At 48.0% G+C, this 19,689-nt stretch overlaps 1 protein-coding gene across 8 annotated transcripts in view; it reads right to left on the bottom strand.

Moving 5' to 3' along the window:
• Positions 1-19,689, bottom strand: part of KCNAB2 (potassium voltage-gated channel subfamily A regulatory beta subunit 2) — a 330,950-nt gene that overhangs the window by 71,808 nt on the left and 239,453 nt on the right. For all 8 annotated transcript variants that reach the window (XM_077458287.1, XM_077458289.1, XM_077458288.1 and 5 more), the window contains 2 exons: positions 12,073-12,116; positions 4,841-4,878 (listed from right to left, as the gene is read on the bottom strand). In XM_077458287.1, the coding sequence (XP_077314413.1) occupies positions 4,841-4,878; positions 12,073-12,116 (82 nt within the window). The remainder of the gene's footprint in view (positions 1-4,840; positions 4,879-12,072; positions 12,117-19,689) is intronic.

Here is a 19,689-nt window from a genome sequence, read left to right as displayed (position 1 = left end):
AACTAAAACCAGATAGGAGGGGTGAAATGCGTCAGTAGAGTGCTCACTCAGCATGATTTGTATAACAAAGCTGTATGAGGCACTATATAGAGCATGTAACCTCACTGCTTTATAGTGTGAGCCGTGCTGGGGATCAGCGATGATTTTGTGGAGGGGGGTGGGGGCCAGACAATATTTCTCAGGGTGTCACTCATCAACTCCTCCTCCACTGCAAGGAAAGCAAGTGCGATGTCCGATTCCATTTGGAGGAATTAAACCTCAATTTCCTTTTCGGTCATATCATACTTAACTTTTATTTGTGAATAATGTTTATAATATATTATATTAATTTATATATTATTTATATTATTGTAACAAAAAGTTATTATAATATATTGTTTTACATTATCATTTTATTATATTATATTGTTATAAAATAATATGAATGAGATTATAAAAGATTATTAATTACATAAAGATGTAATAAAAGGCATCAGTCCGCAGAAAGCCGCGCTAGAAATAATGGAGCGCCGGCGGTTGCCATTATCCTGGGTGCAGAATGGCGCGGCTCAAGCTCCAGGCCCGCACCGCTCGGAAGGGAATCCTGCCAGCTGCCCCCTTCTGCTGCCCCGCCAGAAAATCCTCCCTTTGGGGGCCTTACAAGAAACAAAACGATCAGCACAAAGCCGCATGAATATTTAAACCGCTAAAGACTCAGCCAAGTGTTCCTGTTGTGCGTGCGACCGTAAGATGATCCGCCCGGGCCCGGCCAGGTGAGCGGCTGCACCTTCTCCCCCCCACCTGGAGGACCACCTGTCACCTGTGTGCCACAATGACGGGAGCAGTCAGCGGTGACCCCCGGGGTCCGGGGTTTTGGGGGTGGTTAAAAGACTCAGACTTGGTTTGGAAGGCGTGCGCTCCTCCGGGACCGTCCTCCGGGACCGTCCTCCCTACCCCGGCCACAGTGACAAGTCTGCATCCGGAGCAGCATTGAAACTTCCCCCCTTCATATCTGTTCTATGATAACTACCAAGAAGTGAAGTGAGGGCGACGCCCCCAATGTTTGCCTCTCGAAAAAGCAAGGAAGCAATGGCGGCTCCGGTACTTCATTCTAGACACGTGCAATATCCGAATTAACGAAAACACGTTTAACAAATTTTTCCGAATATTCCAAGATTTGAATATTCGATAAATCTGAAAATAAGAACGAAAATCAAAAAATTCAAAAGAGAAAATCCAAAAACCTGAGAATTCGAAAATCTGAAATAACAACTAGCTAATAATAAGTTAACTATTACAGTATAGGCATTGGAATTTCCTTTCAAATTTGGCTGTTAGTGAACGCAACAAATACTTTTGATGTCATCAAGAGCAGAGCAGGGTCCATAGCCCTGCATTGGGTGCAATGACATCGAGGAACAGTCCACTGCTGGTGCATTGGGGGGGGGGGGGGGAGTGCTGAGTGAGACAGTTTTTCCTCTCCCTTAGATTAAACAAGCTATTAAACCCTGCAATGAGGGGCAGACCCCACTGCAAGGGGTCATTTTTTAGTTGCCTGGAGCTGGGTTTTAACCCCCTCCCCTTTTTCGTTCCCCCTTACCTGTTATGTTGGGTTCTCTGTGGGCTCTTACACACAGAACCAGGGAGGGTTAAAAAAGATGGCTTAGCCATGGTTTTACTGATGTAAAGGGGGGACTCTGATGGGGATCCTGAGATAAGTGAGGACACTGAGGAGGACTCTGAGGTAAGCAGGAAGTCTAATGATGACACTTGATGCACAGAGGGACTCTGATGGGGTAAGCAGGGGCCCTGAAAAAGGGGAAGGACCCTGATGGAAACATCTGATGTAAGGGGGGGACTCTGATGGGAATCCTGATGTAAGAGAGGGACTCTGATGGGGATCCTGATGTAAGAGGGGGACTCTGATGGGGCTCCTGATGTAACAGGGGGACTCTGATGGGGCTCCTGATGTAACAGGGGGACTCTGATGGGGCTCCTGATGTAACAGGGGGACTCTGATGGGGCTCCTGATGTAACAGGGGGACTCTGATGGGGCTCCTGATGTAACAGGGGGACTCTGATGGGGCTCCTGATGTAACAGGGGGACTCTGATGGGGCTCCTGATGTAACAGGGGGACTCTGATGGGGCTCCTGATGTAACAGGGGGACTCTGACGGGGCTCCTGATGTAACAGGGGGACTCTGACGGGGCTCCTGATGTAACAGGGGGACTCTGACGGGGCTCCTGATGTAACAGGGGGACTCTGACGGGGCTCCTGATGTAACAGGGGGACTCTGACGGGGCTCCTGATGTAACAGGGGGACTCTGACGGGGCTCCTGATGTAACAGGGGGACTCTGATGGGGCTCCTGATGTAAGAGGGGGACTCTGATGGGGCTCCTGATGTAACAGGGGGACTCTGATGGGGCTCCTGATGTAACAGGGGGACTCTGATGGGGCTCCTGATGTAACAGGGGGACTCTGATGGGGCTCCTGATGTAACAGGGGGACTCTGATGGGGCTCCTGATGTAACAGGGGGACTCTGATGGGGCTCCTGATGTAACAGGGGGACTCTGATGGGGCTCCTGATGTAACAGGGGGACTCTGATGGGGCTCCTGATGTAACAGGGGGACTCTGATGGGGCTCCTGATGTAACAGGGGGACTCTGATGGGGCTCCTGATGTAACAGGGGGACTCTGATGGGGCTCCTGATGTAACAGGGGGACTCTGATGGGGCTCCTGATGTAACAGGGGGACTCTGATGGGGCTCCTGATGTAAGAGGGGGACTCTGATGGGGCTCCTGATGTAACAGGGGGACTCTGATGGGGCTCCTGATGTAACAGGGGGACTCTGATGGGGCTCCTGATGTAACAGGGGGACTCTGATGGGGCTCCTGATGTAACAGGGGGACTCTGATGGGGCTCCTGATGTAACAGGGGGACTCTGATGGGGCTCCTGATGTAACAGGGGGACTCTGATGGGGCTCCTGATGTAACAGGGGGACTCTGATGGGGCTCCTGATGTAACAGGGGGACTCTGATGGGGCTCCTGATGTAACAGGGGGACTCTGATGGGGCTCCTGATGTAACAGGGGGACTCTGATGGGGCTCCTGATGTAACAGGGGGACTCTGATGGGGCTCCTGATGTAACAGGGGGACTCTGATGGGGCTCCTGATGTAACAGGGGGACTCTGATGGGGCTCCTGATGTAACAGGGGGACTCTGATGGGGCTCCTGATGTAACAGGGGGACTCTGATGGGGCTCCTGATGTAACAGGGGGACTCTGATGGGGCTCCTGATGTAACAGGGGGACTCTGATGGGGCTCCTGATGTAACAGGGGGACTCTGATGGGGCTCCTGATGTAACAGGGGGACTCTGATGGGGCTCCTGATGTAACAGGGGGACTCTGATGGGGCTCCTGATGTAACAGGGGGACTCTGATGGGGCTCCTGATGTAACAGGGGGACTCTGATGGGGCTCCTGATGTAACAGGGGGACTCTGATGGGGCTCCTGATGTAACAGGGGGGACTCTGATGGGGCTCCTGATGTAACAGGGGGGACTCTGATGGGGCTCCTGATGTAACAGGGGGGACTCTGATGTAACAGGGGGGACTCTGATGGGGCTCCTGATGTAACAGGGGGGACTCTGATGGGGCTCCTGATGTAACAGGGGGGACTCTGATGGGGCTCCTGATGTAAGAGGGGGACTCTGATGGGGCTCCTGATGTAAGAGGGGGACTCTGATGGGGCTCCTGATGTAAGAGGGGGACTCTGATGGGGCTCCTGATGTAACAGGGGGGACTCTGATGGGGCTCCTGATGTAAGAGGGGGACTCTGATGGGGCTCCTGATGTAAGAGGGGGACTCTGATGGGGCTCCTGATGTAAGAGGGGGACTCTGATGGGGCTCCTGATGTAAGAGGGGGACTCTGATGGGGCTCCTGATGTAAGAGGGGGACTCTGATGGGGCTCCTGATGTAAGAGGGGGACTCTGATGGGGCTCCTGATGTAAGAGGGGGACTCTGATGGGGCTCCTGATGTAAGAGGGGGACTCTGATGGGGCTCCTGATGTAAGAGGGGGACTCTGATGGGGTTCCTGATGTAAGAGGGGGACTCTGATGGGGCTCCTGATGTAAGAGGGGGACTCTGATGGGGCTCTTGATGTAAGAGGGGGACTCTGATGGGGCTCCTGATGTAAGAGGGGGACTCTGATGGGGTAAGCAGGGGCCCTGAAAAAAGGGGAAGGACCCTGATGGAAACATCTGATGTAAGGGGGGGACTCTGATGGGAATCCTGATGTAAGGGGGGGGGCTCTGATGGGGATCCTGATGTAAGGGGGGGGGCTCTGATGGGGATCCTGATGTAAGGGGGGGGGGCTCTGATGGGGATCCTGATGTAAGGGGGGGGGGCTCTGATGGGGATCCTGATGTAACAGGGAATTCTGATGAGGACCCTGATGCAGGAGGTGGGGGGGGGGGGGCTGATGGGGAATTTTTCAGCCTATGAATATTTGTAGAATATACAATGGGGTCTTAGTACTCAGAGCCCCCCATGATTCTGAGCGATCGGTTTCTAATCCCGGGTGACCCCCCAAGCGGGGCAGGTAGGTGGGGAACACAAATGAATTTCATTTCCCGACAATCCTAGTGAATTGCTGCCACAAAAATCTCCCAGAATCCTCGGAGTCTCAGAGTCTCGGATTAGGCCGCCCTCCCACAAGCCCCAAAATATAGGTCATCCTGCCGGAGAGCGGACAGATGTACACGGCCCGCACTCCTCGTACTTAGCCCCAATTACTCTTCTCAACAGCTGCCACTCATCTGCCCAACGTTATTTATAAATGGGAAGTCCGTCTTACCTCGTCTGTGATCTGACCTCCAAACGTCACCCATGTTCCTTCAAAGAGAGAAAAGACAGAGTCAGGAGGAGAATCCTCCGCATGCCAGGAACACCAAACCAAGGTCGTCTCCAACAAACCCCCCCCCCCCCCCCACCACATCAACAGAGATAGGAAATGTAATACATTGTACAGAGATATGATCCAGAATACTTTGAAATAAATACAAATAGAGAGCAACCGGGGGGGGGGGGGGGGGAAGTATTTAATCGGCTGCTGATCGGTCTATCATTTTAATGGTCGGTTTATCTTACCAGTGAGAGACAGAATAATAACAACAAAAGAATAAAAAAAAAGTTAAACACATTTCCAAAAACTTTTCCGATTCTGCTCCACTCTTCTTTACAGATCTTCTCTAAATCCTTAAAGCAGAACTCCGGGCAAAAACTTTTTTTTTTACGTGTTCTTGTTGCTGATCTCTGACCTTCCCCAAATATGTCATTCACCTTCTTGTTACTTCAGTAGTTCCCTCTGTAATACTCTGATGATTTCTAAGTAAAGCCGCTACTTTCCAGGGATTTCCTGTTAGTAAGAGGTGTGGCTGCTATTCCTCCTGTCCCGCTCCTCTTTGCAGATCTTCTCCAAGTCATTAAGGTTTCCAGGCTGATGTATGGTAACTCGAACCTTCGGCTCCCGCAGCATATTTTCTGTTGGATTAAGGTCTGGAGACCGGCTAGGCCACTCCAGGACCTTAATGTGCTTCTTCTTGAGCCACTCCTTTGTTGCCTTGGCTGAGTGTTTTGGATCATTGTCATGCTGGAAGACCCATCCACCACCCATTTTTAATGCCCTGTCTGAGGAAGGCGGTTCTCATCCAAGATTTGATGGTACATGGCCCCGTTCATCGTCCCGTTGATGAGGTGAAGTTGTTCTGTCCTCGTAGCAGAAAACACCCCCAAAGCATAATGTTTCCACCTCCATGTATGACAGATGGTGTTCTTGGGGTCATAGGTCCTCCATGTATGATGGTGGAGGATGGTGTTCTTGGGGTCATAGGTCCTCCATGTATGATGGTGGGGGAGGGTGTTCTTGGTGTCATAGGACATCCATGTATGACGGTGGGGGAGGGTGTTCTTGGGGTCATAGGTCCTCCATGTATGACGGTGGGGGGTGGTGATCTTGGGGTCATAGGTCCTCCATGTATGATGGTGGAGGATGGTGATCTTGGGGTCATAGGACCTCCATGTATGATGGTGGAGGATGGTGTTCTTGGGGTCATAGGTCCTCCATGTATGATGGTGGAGGATGGTGATCTTGGGGTCATAGGACCTCCATGTATGATGGTGGAGGATGGTGTTCTTGGGGTCATAGGTCCTCCATGTATGATGGTGGAGGATGGTGTTCTTGGGGTCATAGGACCTCCATGTATGATGGTGGAGGATGGTGATCTTGGTGTCATAGGACATCCATGTATGACGGTGGGGGAGGGTGTTCTTGGGGTTATAGGTCCTCCATGTATGACGGTGGAGGATGGTGATCTTGGGGTCATAGGTCCTCCATGTATGATGGTGGAGGATGGTGTTCTTGGGGTCATAGGTCCTCCATGTATGATGGTGGAGGATGGTGTTCTTGGTGTCATAGGACATCCATGTATGACGGTGGGGGAGGGTGTTCTTGGGGTTATAGGTCCTCCATGTATGACGGTGGGGGATGGTGTTCTTGGGGTCATAGGACCTCCATGTATGACGGTGGGGGATGGTGTTCTTGGGGTCATAGGTCCTCCATGTATGATGGTGGAGGATGGTGTTCTTGGTGTCATAGGACATCCATGTATGACGGTGGGGGAGGGTGTTCTTGGGGTCATAGGACCTCCATGTATGAAGGTGGGGGATGGTGTTTTTGGGGTCATAGGCAGTATTCCTCCTCCTCCTCCAAACACGTGGAGTTGAGTTGATGCCAAAGACCTCGATGTTGGTCTCCTCTGACCACAACACTTTCCCCCAGTTCTCCTCGGAATCATTCAGATGTTCATTAGTAATCTTTCAGTCCCTCGCGGTGTAGTGTGTTACCGATTGTTCTCTTGGTGACGATGGTCCCAGCTGAGATCATGGAGAAGATTCTCCCGTGTAGTTCTGGGCGGATTCCTCACCGTTCTCATCATCATTGAAACTCTACAAGGTGAGATTTTCCATTGAGCCCCAGACTGAGGAAGAGTGACAGTTATTTTATGTTTCTCCCATAAATTCCATAAATAATCGCACCAACTGTTGTCTCCTCTCACCAAGCTGCTTGGCGATGGTCTTGTAGCCCATTCCAGCCTTGTGTAGGTCTCCAATCTTCTCCCCGACATCCTTGGGCAGATCTTTGGTCTTGGCCGTGGTGGAGAGATTGGAATCTGATTGATTGCTTCTATGGATGGGTGTCTTTTATATAGGTAACAAGCTGAGATTAGGAGCACTCCCCTTGAGAGTGCTCCTAATCTCAGCTCGTTACCTGTATAGAAGACACCTGGGAGTCAGAAATCTTGCTGATTGATAGGGGATCAAATACTTATTTCACTTCTTTATCAGTGGGTAAACGTACAAAATCAGCAAAGGAGCAAATATCACCCCCCCCCCACTGTATGATATGTAATACATTATATCTCTATAGATACAGATATATGACATGTAATACATCACCTATAGATACAGAGATATGACATGTAATACATTGTATCTATAGATGATACAGATATACAACATGTAATACATTGTATATCTATAGATACAGAGATATGACATGTAATAAATTGTATATCTATAGATACAGAGATATGACATGTAATACATTGTATCTATAGATGATACAGATATACAACATGTAATACATTGTATATCTATAGATACAGAGATATGACATGTAATACATTGTATATCTATAGATACAGAGATATGACATGTAATACATTGTACATCTATAGATACAGATATATGATATGTAATACATTGTATCATCTATAGATACAGAGATATGACATGTAATACATTATATCACCTATAGATACAGAGATATGATATGTAATACATTATATCATCTATAGATACAGATATATGACATGTAATACATTGTATATCTATAGATACAGAGATATGACATGTAATACATCACCTATAGATACAGATATATGACATGTAATACATTGTATATCTATAGATACAGAGATATGACATGTAATACATCACCTATAGATACAGAGATATGACATGTAATACATTGTACATCTATAGATACAGAGATATGATATGTAATAAATTGTATATCTATAGATACAGAGATATGATATGTAATACATTGTATCATCTATAGATACAGAGATATGACATGTAATACATCACCTATAGATACAGAGATATGACATGTAATACATTGTATCTATAGATGATACAGATATACAACATGTAATACATTGTATATCTATAGATACAGAGATATGACATGTAATACATTGTACATCTATAGATACAGATATATGATATGTAATACATTGTATCATCTATAGATACAGAGATATGACATGTAATACATTATATCACCTATAGATACAGAGATATGATATGTAATACATTATATCATCTGTAGATACAGATATATGACATGTAATACATTGTATATCTATAGATACAGAGATATGACATGTAATACATCACCTATAGATACAGATATATGACATGTAATACATTGTATATCTATAGATACAGAGATATGACATGTAATACATCACCTATAGATACAGAGATATGACATGTAATACATTGTACATCTATAGATACAGAGATATGATATGTAATACATTATATCATCTATAGATACAGATATATGACATGTAATACATTGTATATCTATAGATACAGAGATATGATATGTAATACATCACCTATAGATACAGATATATGACATGTAATACATTGTATATCTATAGATACAGAGATATGACATGTAATACATTGTACATCTATAGATACAGAGATATGATATGTAATAAATTGTATATCTATAGATACAGAGATATGATATGTAATACATTGTATCATCTATAGATACAGAGATATGACATGTAATACATTATATCACCTATAGATACAGAGATATGATATGTAATACATTATATCATCTATAGATACAGATATATGACATGTAATAAATTGTATATCTATAGATACAGAGATATGATATGTAATACATTATATCATCTATAGATACAGAGATATGACATGTAATACATTGTATATCTATAGATACAGATATATGACATGTAATACATTGTATATCTATAGATACAGAGATATGATATGTAATACATTGTATATCTATAGATACAGAGATATGATATGTAATACATTGTATATCTATAGATACAGAGATATGACATGCAATACATTATATCACCTATAGATACAGAGATATGACATGTAATACATTGTATCATCTATAGATACAGAGATTGACACAGACTGTATAGATTTTGCAACTTAGCCTTGTTTGCACCGTTGCAACTTGTAATGTCATTTGACAGTTCCAAATCGCATAACAGGTCACAGCACATTGCCGGCAATGGAACTGTTCACATCAGTGCGACTCTGACATTGCGATGCTGCATCAAAAAAGGTTCCTGCACCATTTGTTGCGATTTGAGGTGCGGCTTGCATAGATATCTGTGCATGAAGTCGCACAGATGTCAGACAAGTCGCACCTAAAGTCACACCGGCCCACAAGCTTTGAAATCGTGCGACTTCAAGTGAAGGCATAGGATTCCAAAGCCAGATTCGGTGTCGGAGGCTTAAAGTGTACATAAAGACAAAAAATGTAGTTTGAGAGTGCAGAGCGATCAGGTTTTTATCGCTGTCTGTGTCCCTGATGGGGAGATTCCCTCTATTTATTCTAATGAACATCACAGAGAGTGAAAGAAAATCCCAAATTTTATGTTGTCACCAGAACAGATATAGAGGAAATATTCTGAGGGGGATTCCCTTCATTTGCAGGGATTTCATCTCACTTCCTGTTTTGGTTTTGGGGCAGGAAGTGAAGGGGAATCTCCCTAATGAGACACAGATGGCAAAACAACCTGCCAGGGGTTATAACCTTCCATTACTGTATCCAAAATGAAAAAAGGTTCTGCCCTTAGCTCTACTTTAAAAGCGTATGAAGTCACTTCTCTCAGAAGTGTCCCTCTGATGGGCAATCTGTATCAAGTTCCCCCATCAATCACTGCCCAATAATGCTTCCTCGGTCTGCCTGTCAGTGTTACATGTCAGCAACTTTGACTTCAAAAGGCACAACGGCAGGAGTAGTAGTGAGTGATTACAGGGGGCAGTCATAGAGTTAAAGGGTCGGGCCACCTTTACAATAGCTGTGTCCACACATTCCAGGATTTACAGCTCAGATTTTTTTTAAAAAAGAATCTTCTTTTCAATGTCATACCGAGGAGGTTGTGCCGGGCCTCTCCCAAGGCTGTGCAAAAACTGGGTATAGTAGGTAGGCTGACCTGTTCTGCTCAGATGCCAGGACTTGCCAGTTGTTGGGCATGTGCTCTGAGCTTTGCAGGAACAATTGTTATTGCTCGTTCAAAACCTGCATGCACAGTCCACTCTCTCCATGTGCATCTCTGTAGCCCAACCAAAAAACTCCTAGGTAGGCGACAAAAGTCCCTCCCTGTCTTGCCTAGATTACCAGGAATGAGCACTGGCTCACTTAAAACACACACGTGTGTAATGTGCTTTCTCCTACCATCACACACACTGGTTCTTAGGATGCTGGCAGCAGGGATGAGTCATGGTTGTTAGGGGGCTGGCAGCAGGGATGAGTCATGGTTGTTAGGGGGCTGGCAGCAGGGATGAGTCATGGTTGTTAGGGGGCTGGCAGCAGGGATGAGTCATGGTTGTTAGGGGGCTGGCAGCAGGGATGAGTCATGGTCGTTAGGGGGCTGGCAGCAGGGATGAGTTATGGTTGTTAGGATGCTGACAGCAGGGATGAGTCATGGTTGCTAGAATGTGGACAACAGGGATAAGACATGGTTGTTAGGATGCTGACAGCAGGGATGAGTCATGGTTGCTAGGGTGTATACGCCAGGGATGAGACATGGTTGTTAGGATGCTGACAGCAGGGATGAGTCATGGTTGCTAGGGTGTAGACATCAGGGATGTGTCATGGTTGTTAGGATGCTGACGGCAGGGAGAAATCATAGTTGTTAGGATGCTGACAGCAGGGATGAGTCATGGTTGCTAGGATGTGGACAGCAGGGATAAGTCACGGTTGTTAGGATGCTGACAGCAGGGATGAGTCCTGGTTGCTTGGACGTGGTCAGCAGGGATGAGTCAGGGGTGTTAGGATGCTGACAGCAGGAATGAGTCCTGGTTGTTAGGATGCTGACAGCAGGAATGAGTCCTGGTTGTTAGGATGCTGACAGCAGGGATGAATCCTGGTTGTTAGGATGCTGACAGCACGGGTGAGTCATAGTTGTTAGGATGCTGACAGCATGGATGAGTCATGGTTGCTAGGACGTGTACAGCAGGGATGAGTCGTGGTTGTTAGGATGCTGACAGCGGGGATGAGTCATGGTTGCTAGGACGTGTACAGCATGGATGAGTCATGGTTGCTAGGACGTGTACAGCAGGGATGAGTCGTGGTTGTTAGGATGCTGACAGCGGGGATGAGTCATGGTTGCTAGGACGTGTACAGCAGGGATGAGTCATGGTTGTTAGGATGCTGACGGCAGGGATGAGTCATGGTTGTTAGGATGCTGACGGCAGGGATGAGTCATGGTTGTTAGGATGCTGACGGCAGGGATGAGTCATGGTTGTTAGGATGCTGAAGGCAGGGATGAGTCATGGTTGTTAGGATGCTGACGGCAGGGATGAGTCATGGTTGTTAAAGACGTTGCGGGTGACAGCTAACCTATCCTAACTTAACCAGCAGTGTTTGTTAAATAGCTCATGGCTAGACCAAAGAATGCTTTTGTTTACTTTTTCTTTGTGAATTTATTTTCACCTAACCGAACGCTTCTTATTTTTGCGGTAAATATCACATAAACCTGAATCAATTGAGCTTTTCAAAATTGCGTGTGAAATGTTGTGAATTACACTCCATGTCCCCCAGAGGACCCCTCCCCCACCTTTACTTTGATAGATCTTCACAGCACTAATGTCCTCCTTTCCTGGGTGAGAAGGAAGTTTCTTTGCTCAACATGCACTGAACTTACAACTGATGTCACTCACCTAAGCCAAGGCAGGACACCCGGAGGCCGGACTTTCCGAGGTTTCTGGAAAATAAAGAGAGTTCGGCCGTTACTGGAACAGTTCGTGAACAATGCAATTTAAAGCAGGACTCCGGGCAAGTTCTATCCAACTACTTGTGTGACTCATAATGACGGCACAGTCAGGAGGGTAACACCACGCTGGCAATGCTCTCTGAAGAGCGATCTGCTTTTGGAACGCTTTTCAGAGAATATTTGATTGTCAGTGAGATGACCTTATATTGTCTCCTTTAACCCATTGTCAGTGAGATGACCTTATATTGTCTCCTTTAACCCCTTCGTCGCCACACGAGTGTGCCCCACCTGCATGCAGTTTCCGGACCCTTGCAGAACACGTGTACACCCCCAACCACTGTCTCTGCAGCTAAAGGGGGTAGCAGTTTGGGGGGGGGGCAGTAAAAGTGTGACTCAACTGTGGTGTTTTACCATCCCCAATCGCAATTGTGATTTCACATTCCCACCCACAATGTGATGACTGGACAGGGGGTGGGGGGCACAGAAACTGATTGGCTCCTGGAGTTTCCGTTCCCTCTCCCAGTCTGAGTGCTGCTCTGCGGGGATTAGAAGACACATTCACATAATTATGTTGGTTTTATGTTAAAAGCATTTATACCGTGTTTTGGGTCCGTTTTTGTTTTTTTACATGCCTGGAGTTTGCTATTTACTTAACATATTCCTAAGAGCCTTAGGAAGAACAATGACCTACATGCATAGGATCCCACTACGGAGGATCTTATAATCGAGTCTCCGTCAACAAATAGTCACAGAAATACACATGAGGACAAAACGTAGTCAGTTAACCTGATGGTGAGCGACTGGATGTTACTACGAGCAACGCTGGAGGGGGGGGGGGCACTCCGTGCAGGACGCACACACACTCCGTTTCAGGGCGCACACACACACACTCCGTTTCGGGGTGCACTCACACACATTCCGTTTCGGGCGCACACACACATTCCGTTTCGGGGCGCACACACACATTCCGTTTCTGGGGGCGCACACACACATTCCGTTTCTGGGGGCGCACACACACATTCCGTTTCCGGGGGCGCACACACACATTCCGTTTCCGGGGGCGCACACACACATTCCGTTTCCGGGGGCGCACACACACATTCCGTTTCCAGTGGCGCACACACACATTCCGTTTTGGGGCGCACACACACATTCCGTTTCGGGGGCGCACACACACATTCCGTTTCTGGGGGCGCACACACACATTACGTTTCCAGTGGCGCACACACATTCCGTTTCCGGGGGTGCACACACACATTCCGTTTCCAGTGGCGCACACACATTCCGTTTTGGGACGCACACACACATTCCGTTTCGGGGCGCACACACACATTCCGTTTCCGGGGGTGCACACACACATTCCGTTTCCGGGGGCGCACACACACACACTCCGTTTCGGGGCGCACACACACCCCGTTTCGGGGGGCACACACACCCCGTTTCGGGGCGCACACACACCCCGTTTCGGGGCGCACACACACCCCGTTTCGGGGCGCACACACACCCCGTTTCGGGGCGCACACACACTCCATGCAGGGCGCACACACACTCCATGCAGGGCGCACACACAGTAGAGAACCACCTGCACAATTCAACTACAGTTGTATAATACCCACACTTTCACTGCAGCTCCTGATTGGTGGACAGTACGGTCCAAACCGGAGCTCACACATTCATTCTTCATTTTCAATAACAGCTTAAAGCTAAATTCAACTTTCAGCTTCAATCAGCTGTGCACAAGTGCATTACAGCAAAAGGTGTGCAGAATCTTACAGGTCATTTTCTTTAGAAAGCAGCCACAGCCTAAGTGGAAAAGCCTCTTCCCTGCCAGCACATTGTAGAGAAGGACCCTCTCTTGCTCTCTGTGTGGAAGCAGTAGGCTTTCTGCAGAGGCATCGGCTTAAAGGAAAGCAGCATTATGTAAGGTATGGTTCTATTATCGCAAACTGATATCACAATGTGCACTCAGGTCCCATCTGTCAAGGCAAGTCTGTGTGTGTGGAGATGGATGTATCTTTCATCTGTAAATGTCTGTCAGATGGCAGATAGAAAGATACAAAGTAACATTGTTTATAAACATTGATCAGGAGATAGAGAGATACAAAGTACCACTGTTTATAAACATTGATCAGAGGATATAGAGAGATACAAAGTAACATTGTTTATAAACATTGTCCCCTCCCTCCTAGATTGTAAGCTCTAACAATTAGGGCCCTCTGATCCCTCCTGTATTGAATTGTATTGTAACTGTACTGTCTGCCCTCATGTTGTAAAGCGTTGCACAAACTGTTGGTGCCATATAAATCCTGTATAATAATAAGCATTGATCAGAGAGGCTAGAGAGATACAAAGTAACATTTTTTATAAACATTAATCAGATCTGGACAAAAGGGGGGTTTCTGATGGTGATCCTGACATGGGGGGGGGGGGGGTCTCTGACGGAAACTATGACATAATGGGGTCTGCCATGGGGTCTCTGATGGGGACCATGACATAAGCGGGGAGGTCTTTCGGGGGCACTCAAGTATGTGGGGTCTCTGATTAGGGCCCTGATATAAGTGGGGTCTCTAGTGAGGGCACTGACATACAATAATTTTCTGATGGGGACCATGACATAAGGGGGGTCTCTGGTGGGGGCACTGATGTAAGGGGGTCTCTAATGGTGGGGGCCCTGGTATAAGGGGGGTCACTGGTGTGGGGCACTGACAGAAAATGGTTTTCTGATGGGGACCATGACTTAAAGGGGGGGGGGGGGGTCTCTAAAGGAGACTCTGACATAAGGTATAGGGGGTCTCTGTTGGGGGCCCTGACTTAAAGGAGTTGTAAAGTCTTGAGGTTTTTCACATTAATGCATTGTATGCATTAAAGTGGTTGTAAACCCTTACAAACCACTTTGACCTACAGGTAAGCGTAGATTAAGGCTTACCTGTAGGTCCAAGAAATATCTCCTAAACCTACACGGTTTAGGAGATATTTGCCTGAAGACAGGCACCGCTGTCTACGGTGCATGCGCCGTAGACAGCGACGCGCAGGCGCACTGAGCGCGGCATTTCCAACAATGGAGCTGCCGCGCGTGTCGGCTCCCATGCGCATGCGCGGGAGTGACGTCATCGCGGCTCCGCCAAATAACAGCAGCAGAGCTGCGAGACCCCGCCGAAAAGATGGATGCGCCGGACTACAGGGGACAGCGGTGACTTCGCTGGCTCCTGTGTCAGGTAAGTGACACATAATGGACTACTATGCGATGCGATGCGATGCGATGCATAGTAGTCCATTATGCTTTGCCTTTGCAGGGAATAAAGGAGGAAGTAAACCCATCATGGTTTACTTCCTCTTTAAGGTGAAGAACCTTCTGTGGTGCAGCTGCCCCCCCAAGAGGCCCCCTTTTACTTACCTGAACCCCATCTTTCCAGCCACGAGAAGAAGCCCAGCAGCTCCAGACGCTGTCTCAGGTCCTCATTGGATAGATTGATAGCAGCAGGAGCCATTGGCTCCCGCTGCTGTCAATCAAATCCAGTGACACACGAGAGCCGGTGCCGAGTCCTGGCTGTCTGTGTCAATGTGAAAGCGGCTCTCCATGGGGGGCACTCGATGTGGAGGAGGAGCCAGGAGCACCACAGGGGCACCCCCCAAGAAGAGGAGGTGAGTATAACATGTTTGTTATTTTTTAAAACAAAAACAAACCTTTACGATCACTTTAAGGGGAGTTTCTGATATTTCTGACGGGGGTGGGGGGGGAGTCCTCTAGTGGGGGCACTGATATAAAGGGATTTTCTGGTGGAGACCATGACATAAAGGGGTGGGGGGTCTCTGATGGGGGCCGTGACATGAGGGGGGTCTCTGAGGGCAACTCTGACATAAGGGGGGCTCCAATGTAAGGCTCTTGGAATTTCATTGCTTTGTTTACTGATAATTTTTACCTATTGTTTCAAATCATCTCATGTGGTTTATAAAAACAAACTTTTCAGCCAAACTTGGGTGGTTTATTTATAAAAACATTATCTGGGGATTGTGAGACCAGAGCTTGACTTAAAAGTCTGCAGCATTCCATAGAAACTAGAGATTCCGGTAAAGATATCGGACCAAAGGGAGTCCTCAAGATATACTACAAACCAGCCGGGGTAAAATGTAAAAACCTTTATATTTTAGTTGTAGATAGACTAGGGAAGGATTAGGACCTCTGTCAGGTTTTTATTACCTGGCTGTGAGATCCCTAGGACATGGGAATGTGCACATCTCAGGAGGCTTCTACAGAGGGGTCCACCTCATCTAATGCAGGGGGCAGGCTGGGGCAGGAGGGCAGGGAGGGCATGGGGTGCAAGTTGATGTGTCAACACAAGATTGTGAGAAAAGCAAAAGGAAAAAAAAAAAAAAGTGCCCCTCCAAAGACCTGATTCAATTTGCTATCCATTTGCCTTCAATCTTATTGGCTACTATTTGCACCTCCAGCGCTCCTGCTTATAAGTGAGGCTCCCAGAGGGGTTGTGGTGAAGGGCAGTTTTTGTTGCAGACAGATGCTGGAAGATATGTCTATCAATGTATTAACCCGGAATCATCAGATTATGCCGCCCAATCCTCTTTATCTCGCCGAGCTGCTAGAGGGTGATGAGAGCAAAGCCTGCTCCTCAGCGCTACACATGTTCTTCGCAGAGTTTAATTATGTCCTTCAGGCATAAAACATGAGCAGATGTGATGAGGTCTTCTCAGTTCTCTCTCCGATTTACATACACTAAAAATTCTACGACACCGAGGCTCCGGTACAGGGAGACGCATGGGACGGACACAGCACAGACCTGGAATCCCCCCAACCCCACCAAGAGACGCTACAGACAGTACAATGCTGGAATCCCCCCAACCCCACCACCGAACACTACTAATACAGCACAAAGCTGGAAACCCCCCCCCCCCCAACCCCACCATGGAACACTACAGACAGTACAATGCTGGAATCCCCCCAACCCCACCATGGAACACTACGAATACAGCACAATGCTAGAACCCCCCCCCCCCCCCAAACCCCACCATGGAACACTACAGACAGTACAATGCTGGAATCCCCCAACCCCACCATGGAACACTACGAATACAGCACAATGCTAGAACCCCCCCCCCCCCCCAAACCCCACCATGGAACACTACGAATACAGCACAGACCTGGAATCCCCCCCCCCAAACCCCACCATGGGACGCTACGGATACAGCGCAGACCTGGAATCCCCCCCCCCCACCCCACCATGGAACACTACAGACAGTACAATGCTGGAATCCCCCCCAACCCCACCATGGAACACTGCGAATACAGCACAGACCTGGAATCCCCCCCCCCCCCCCAAACCCCACCATGGGACGCTACGGATACAGCACAGACCTGGAATCCCCCCCCAACCCCACCAAGAGACGCTACAGACAGTACAATGCAGGAATCCCCCCCAACATGGAACACTACGAATACAGCACAGACCTGGAACCCCCCAACCCCACCATGGAATACTACGAATACAGCACAATGCTGGAATGGAATCCCCCACCCCAGACCCCACCATGGAACACTATGAATACAGCACAATGCTGGAATCCCCCCAACCGCACCATGGTACACTATGAATACAGCACATATCTGGATTCCCCCCCCCCCAAGAGACGCTACAGACAGTACAATGCTGGAACCCCCCCCCCCCCAAAAAACCCCACCATGGAACACTACGAATACAGCACAGACCTGGAAATCCCCCCCCCCCCCCCAAGAGACGGTACAGACAGTACAATGCTGGAATCCCCACCCCCCCCAAACCCCACCATGGAACACTACAAATACAGCACAATGCTGGAATAGCCCCCAACCCCACCATGAAACACTATGAGTACAGCACACAGCTGGAATCCCCCTCCCCAACATGGAACACTACGAATACAGCACAGACCCCCCCCCCCCAAGAGACGCTACAGACAGTACAATGCTGGAATCCCCCCAACCCCACCATGAAATACTACAGATAAAGCACAATGCTGGAATAAGCCCCCCAACCCCACCATGGAACACTACGAATACAGCACATACGTGCAATTCTCCCCCCCACTCAAGAGACGCTACAGACAGTACAATGCTGGAATCCCCCCAACCCCACCATGTAACACTACAGATAAAGCACAATGCTGGAATCACCCCCCCCCAAAACCCACCATGTAACACTACGAATACAGCACTATACTGGAATCCCCCCCACCCCTAAGAGATGCTACAGACAGTACAATGCTGGAATCCCCCCCACCTCACCATGGAACACTACAGATAAAGCAAAATGCTGGAATTCCCCCCCCCCCCCCAAACTCACATGTAACACTACGAATACAGCACTATACTGGAATCCCCCCACCCCTAAGAGACGCTACAGACAGTACAATGCTGGAATCCCCCCCCCCCCCCAACCCCACCATGGAACACTACAAATACAGAACAATGCTGGTATAAGCCCCCAACTCCACCATGGAACACTATGAGTACAGCACACAGCTGGAATCCCCCCCCCCCACCCAACCCCACCATGGAACACTACGAATACAGCACAGACCTGGAATCCCCCCCCCCCCCCAAGAGACACTACAGACAGTACAATGCTGGAATCCCCCCAACCCCACCATGAAAACACTACAGATAAAGCACAGTGCTGGAATAAGCCCCCAACCCCACCATGGTACACTATGAATACAGCACATACGTGCAATCCCCCCCCCCCCCCCAAGAGACGCTACAGACAGTACAATGCTGGAATCCCCCCAACCCCACCATGGAAAACTACAAAAACAGCACAAAGCTGCAATCCCCCCAACCCCACCATGGAAAACTATGGATACAGCACAATGCTGGAATCCCCCCCCCCCCCCCCCATCACCAACCCCACCATGGAACACTACGAATACAGCACAAAGCTGGAACCCCCCCCCACCAACCTCATAATGGAACACTACGGATACAGCATAAAGCTGGAATCCACCCCCCTCCACCCCACCATGGAACACAACGAATACAGTACAATGTTGGAACCCCCAACCCCACCATGGAACCCTACGGATACAGCACAATGCTGAAATCCCCCCCCCCCAACCCCACCATGGAACCCTACGGATACAGCACAAAGCTGGAATCCCCCCCCCCCCCAACCCCACCATGGAACCCTACGGATACAGCACAAAGCTGGAATCCCCCCCCTCATCACCAACCCAACGGCACTGCGTCACTTTAACTGACAATTGCGCGGTCGTGCTTTGTTGTACCCAAATAAAATTGATGTTCTTTTCCCCCACATATAGAGCTCTCTTTTGATGGTATTTGATCAAAAAATAAATAAAAACAATATATTTTACATTCTGCTATAAAACATCCAATAAAAAAAAAAAAAAAAATCAAATTTCTTCATCAATTTAGGCCAATATGTATTCTGCTACAGAGAACAAAATCCCAATAAGTGTATATTGATTGGTTTGCGCAAAAGTTATATCATCTACAAACTATGAGATATTGTTATGGAATTTTTTTTTTTTTTTTACTAGTAATGGCAGCGATCGG

Source organism: Lithobates pipiens, unplaced genomic scaffold (genome assembly GCF_037356315.1).
Source record: "Lithobates pipiens isolate NorthernLeopardFrog02 unplaced genomic scaffold, aLitPip1_a1.2 Scaffold_27, whole genome shotgun sequence".
Lineage (NCBI taxonomy): Eukaryota > Metazoa > Chordata > Amphibia > Anura > Ranidae > Lithobates > Lithobates pipiens.
This window is presented reverse-complemented; position numbering and strand designations above follow the sequence as displayed.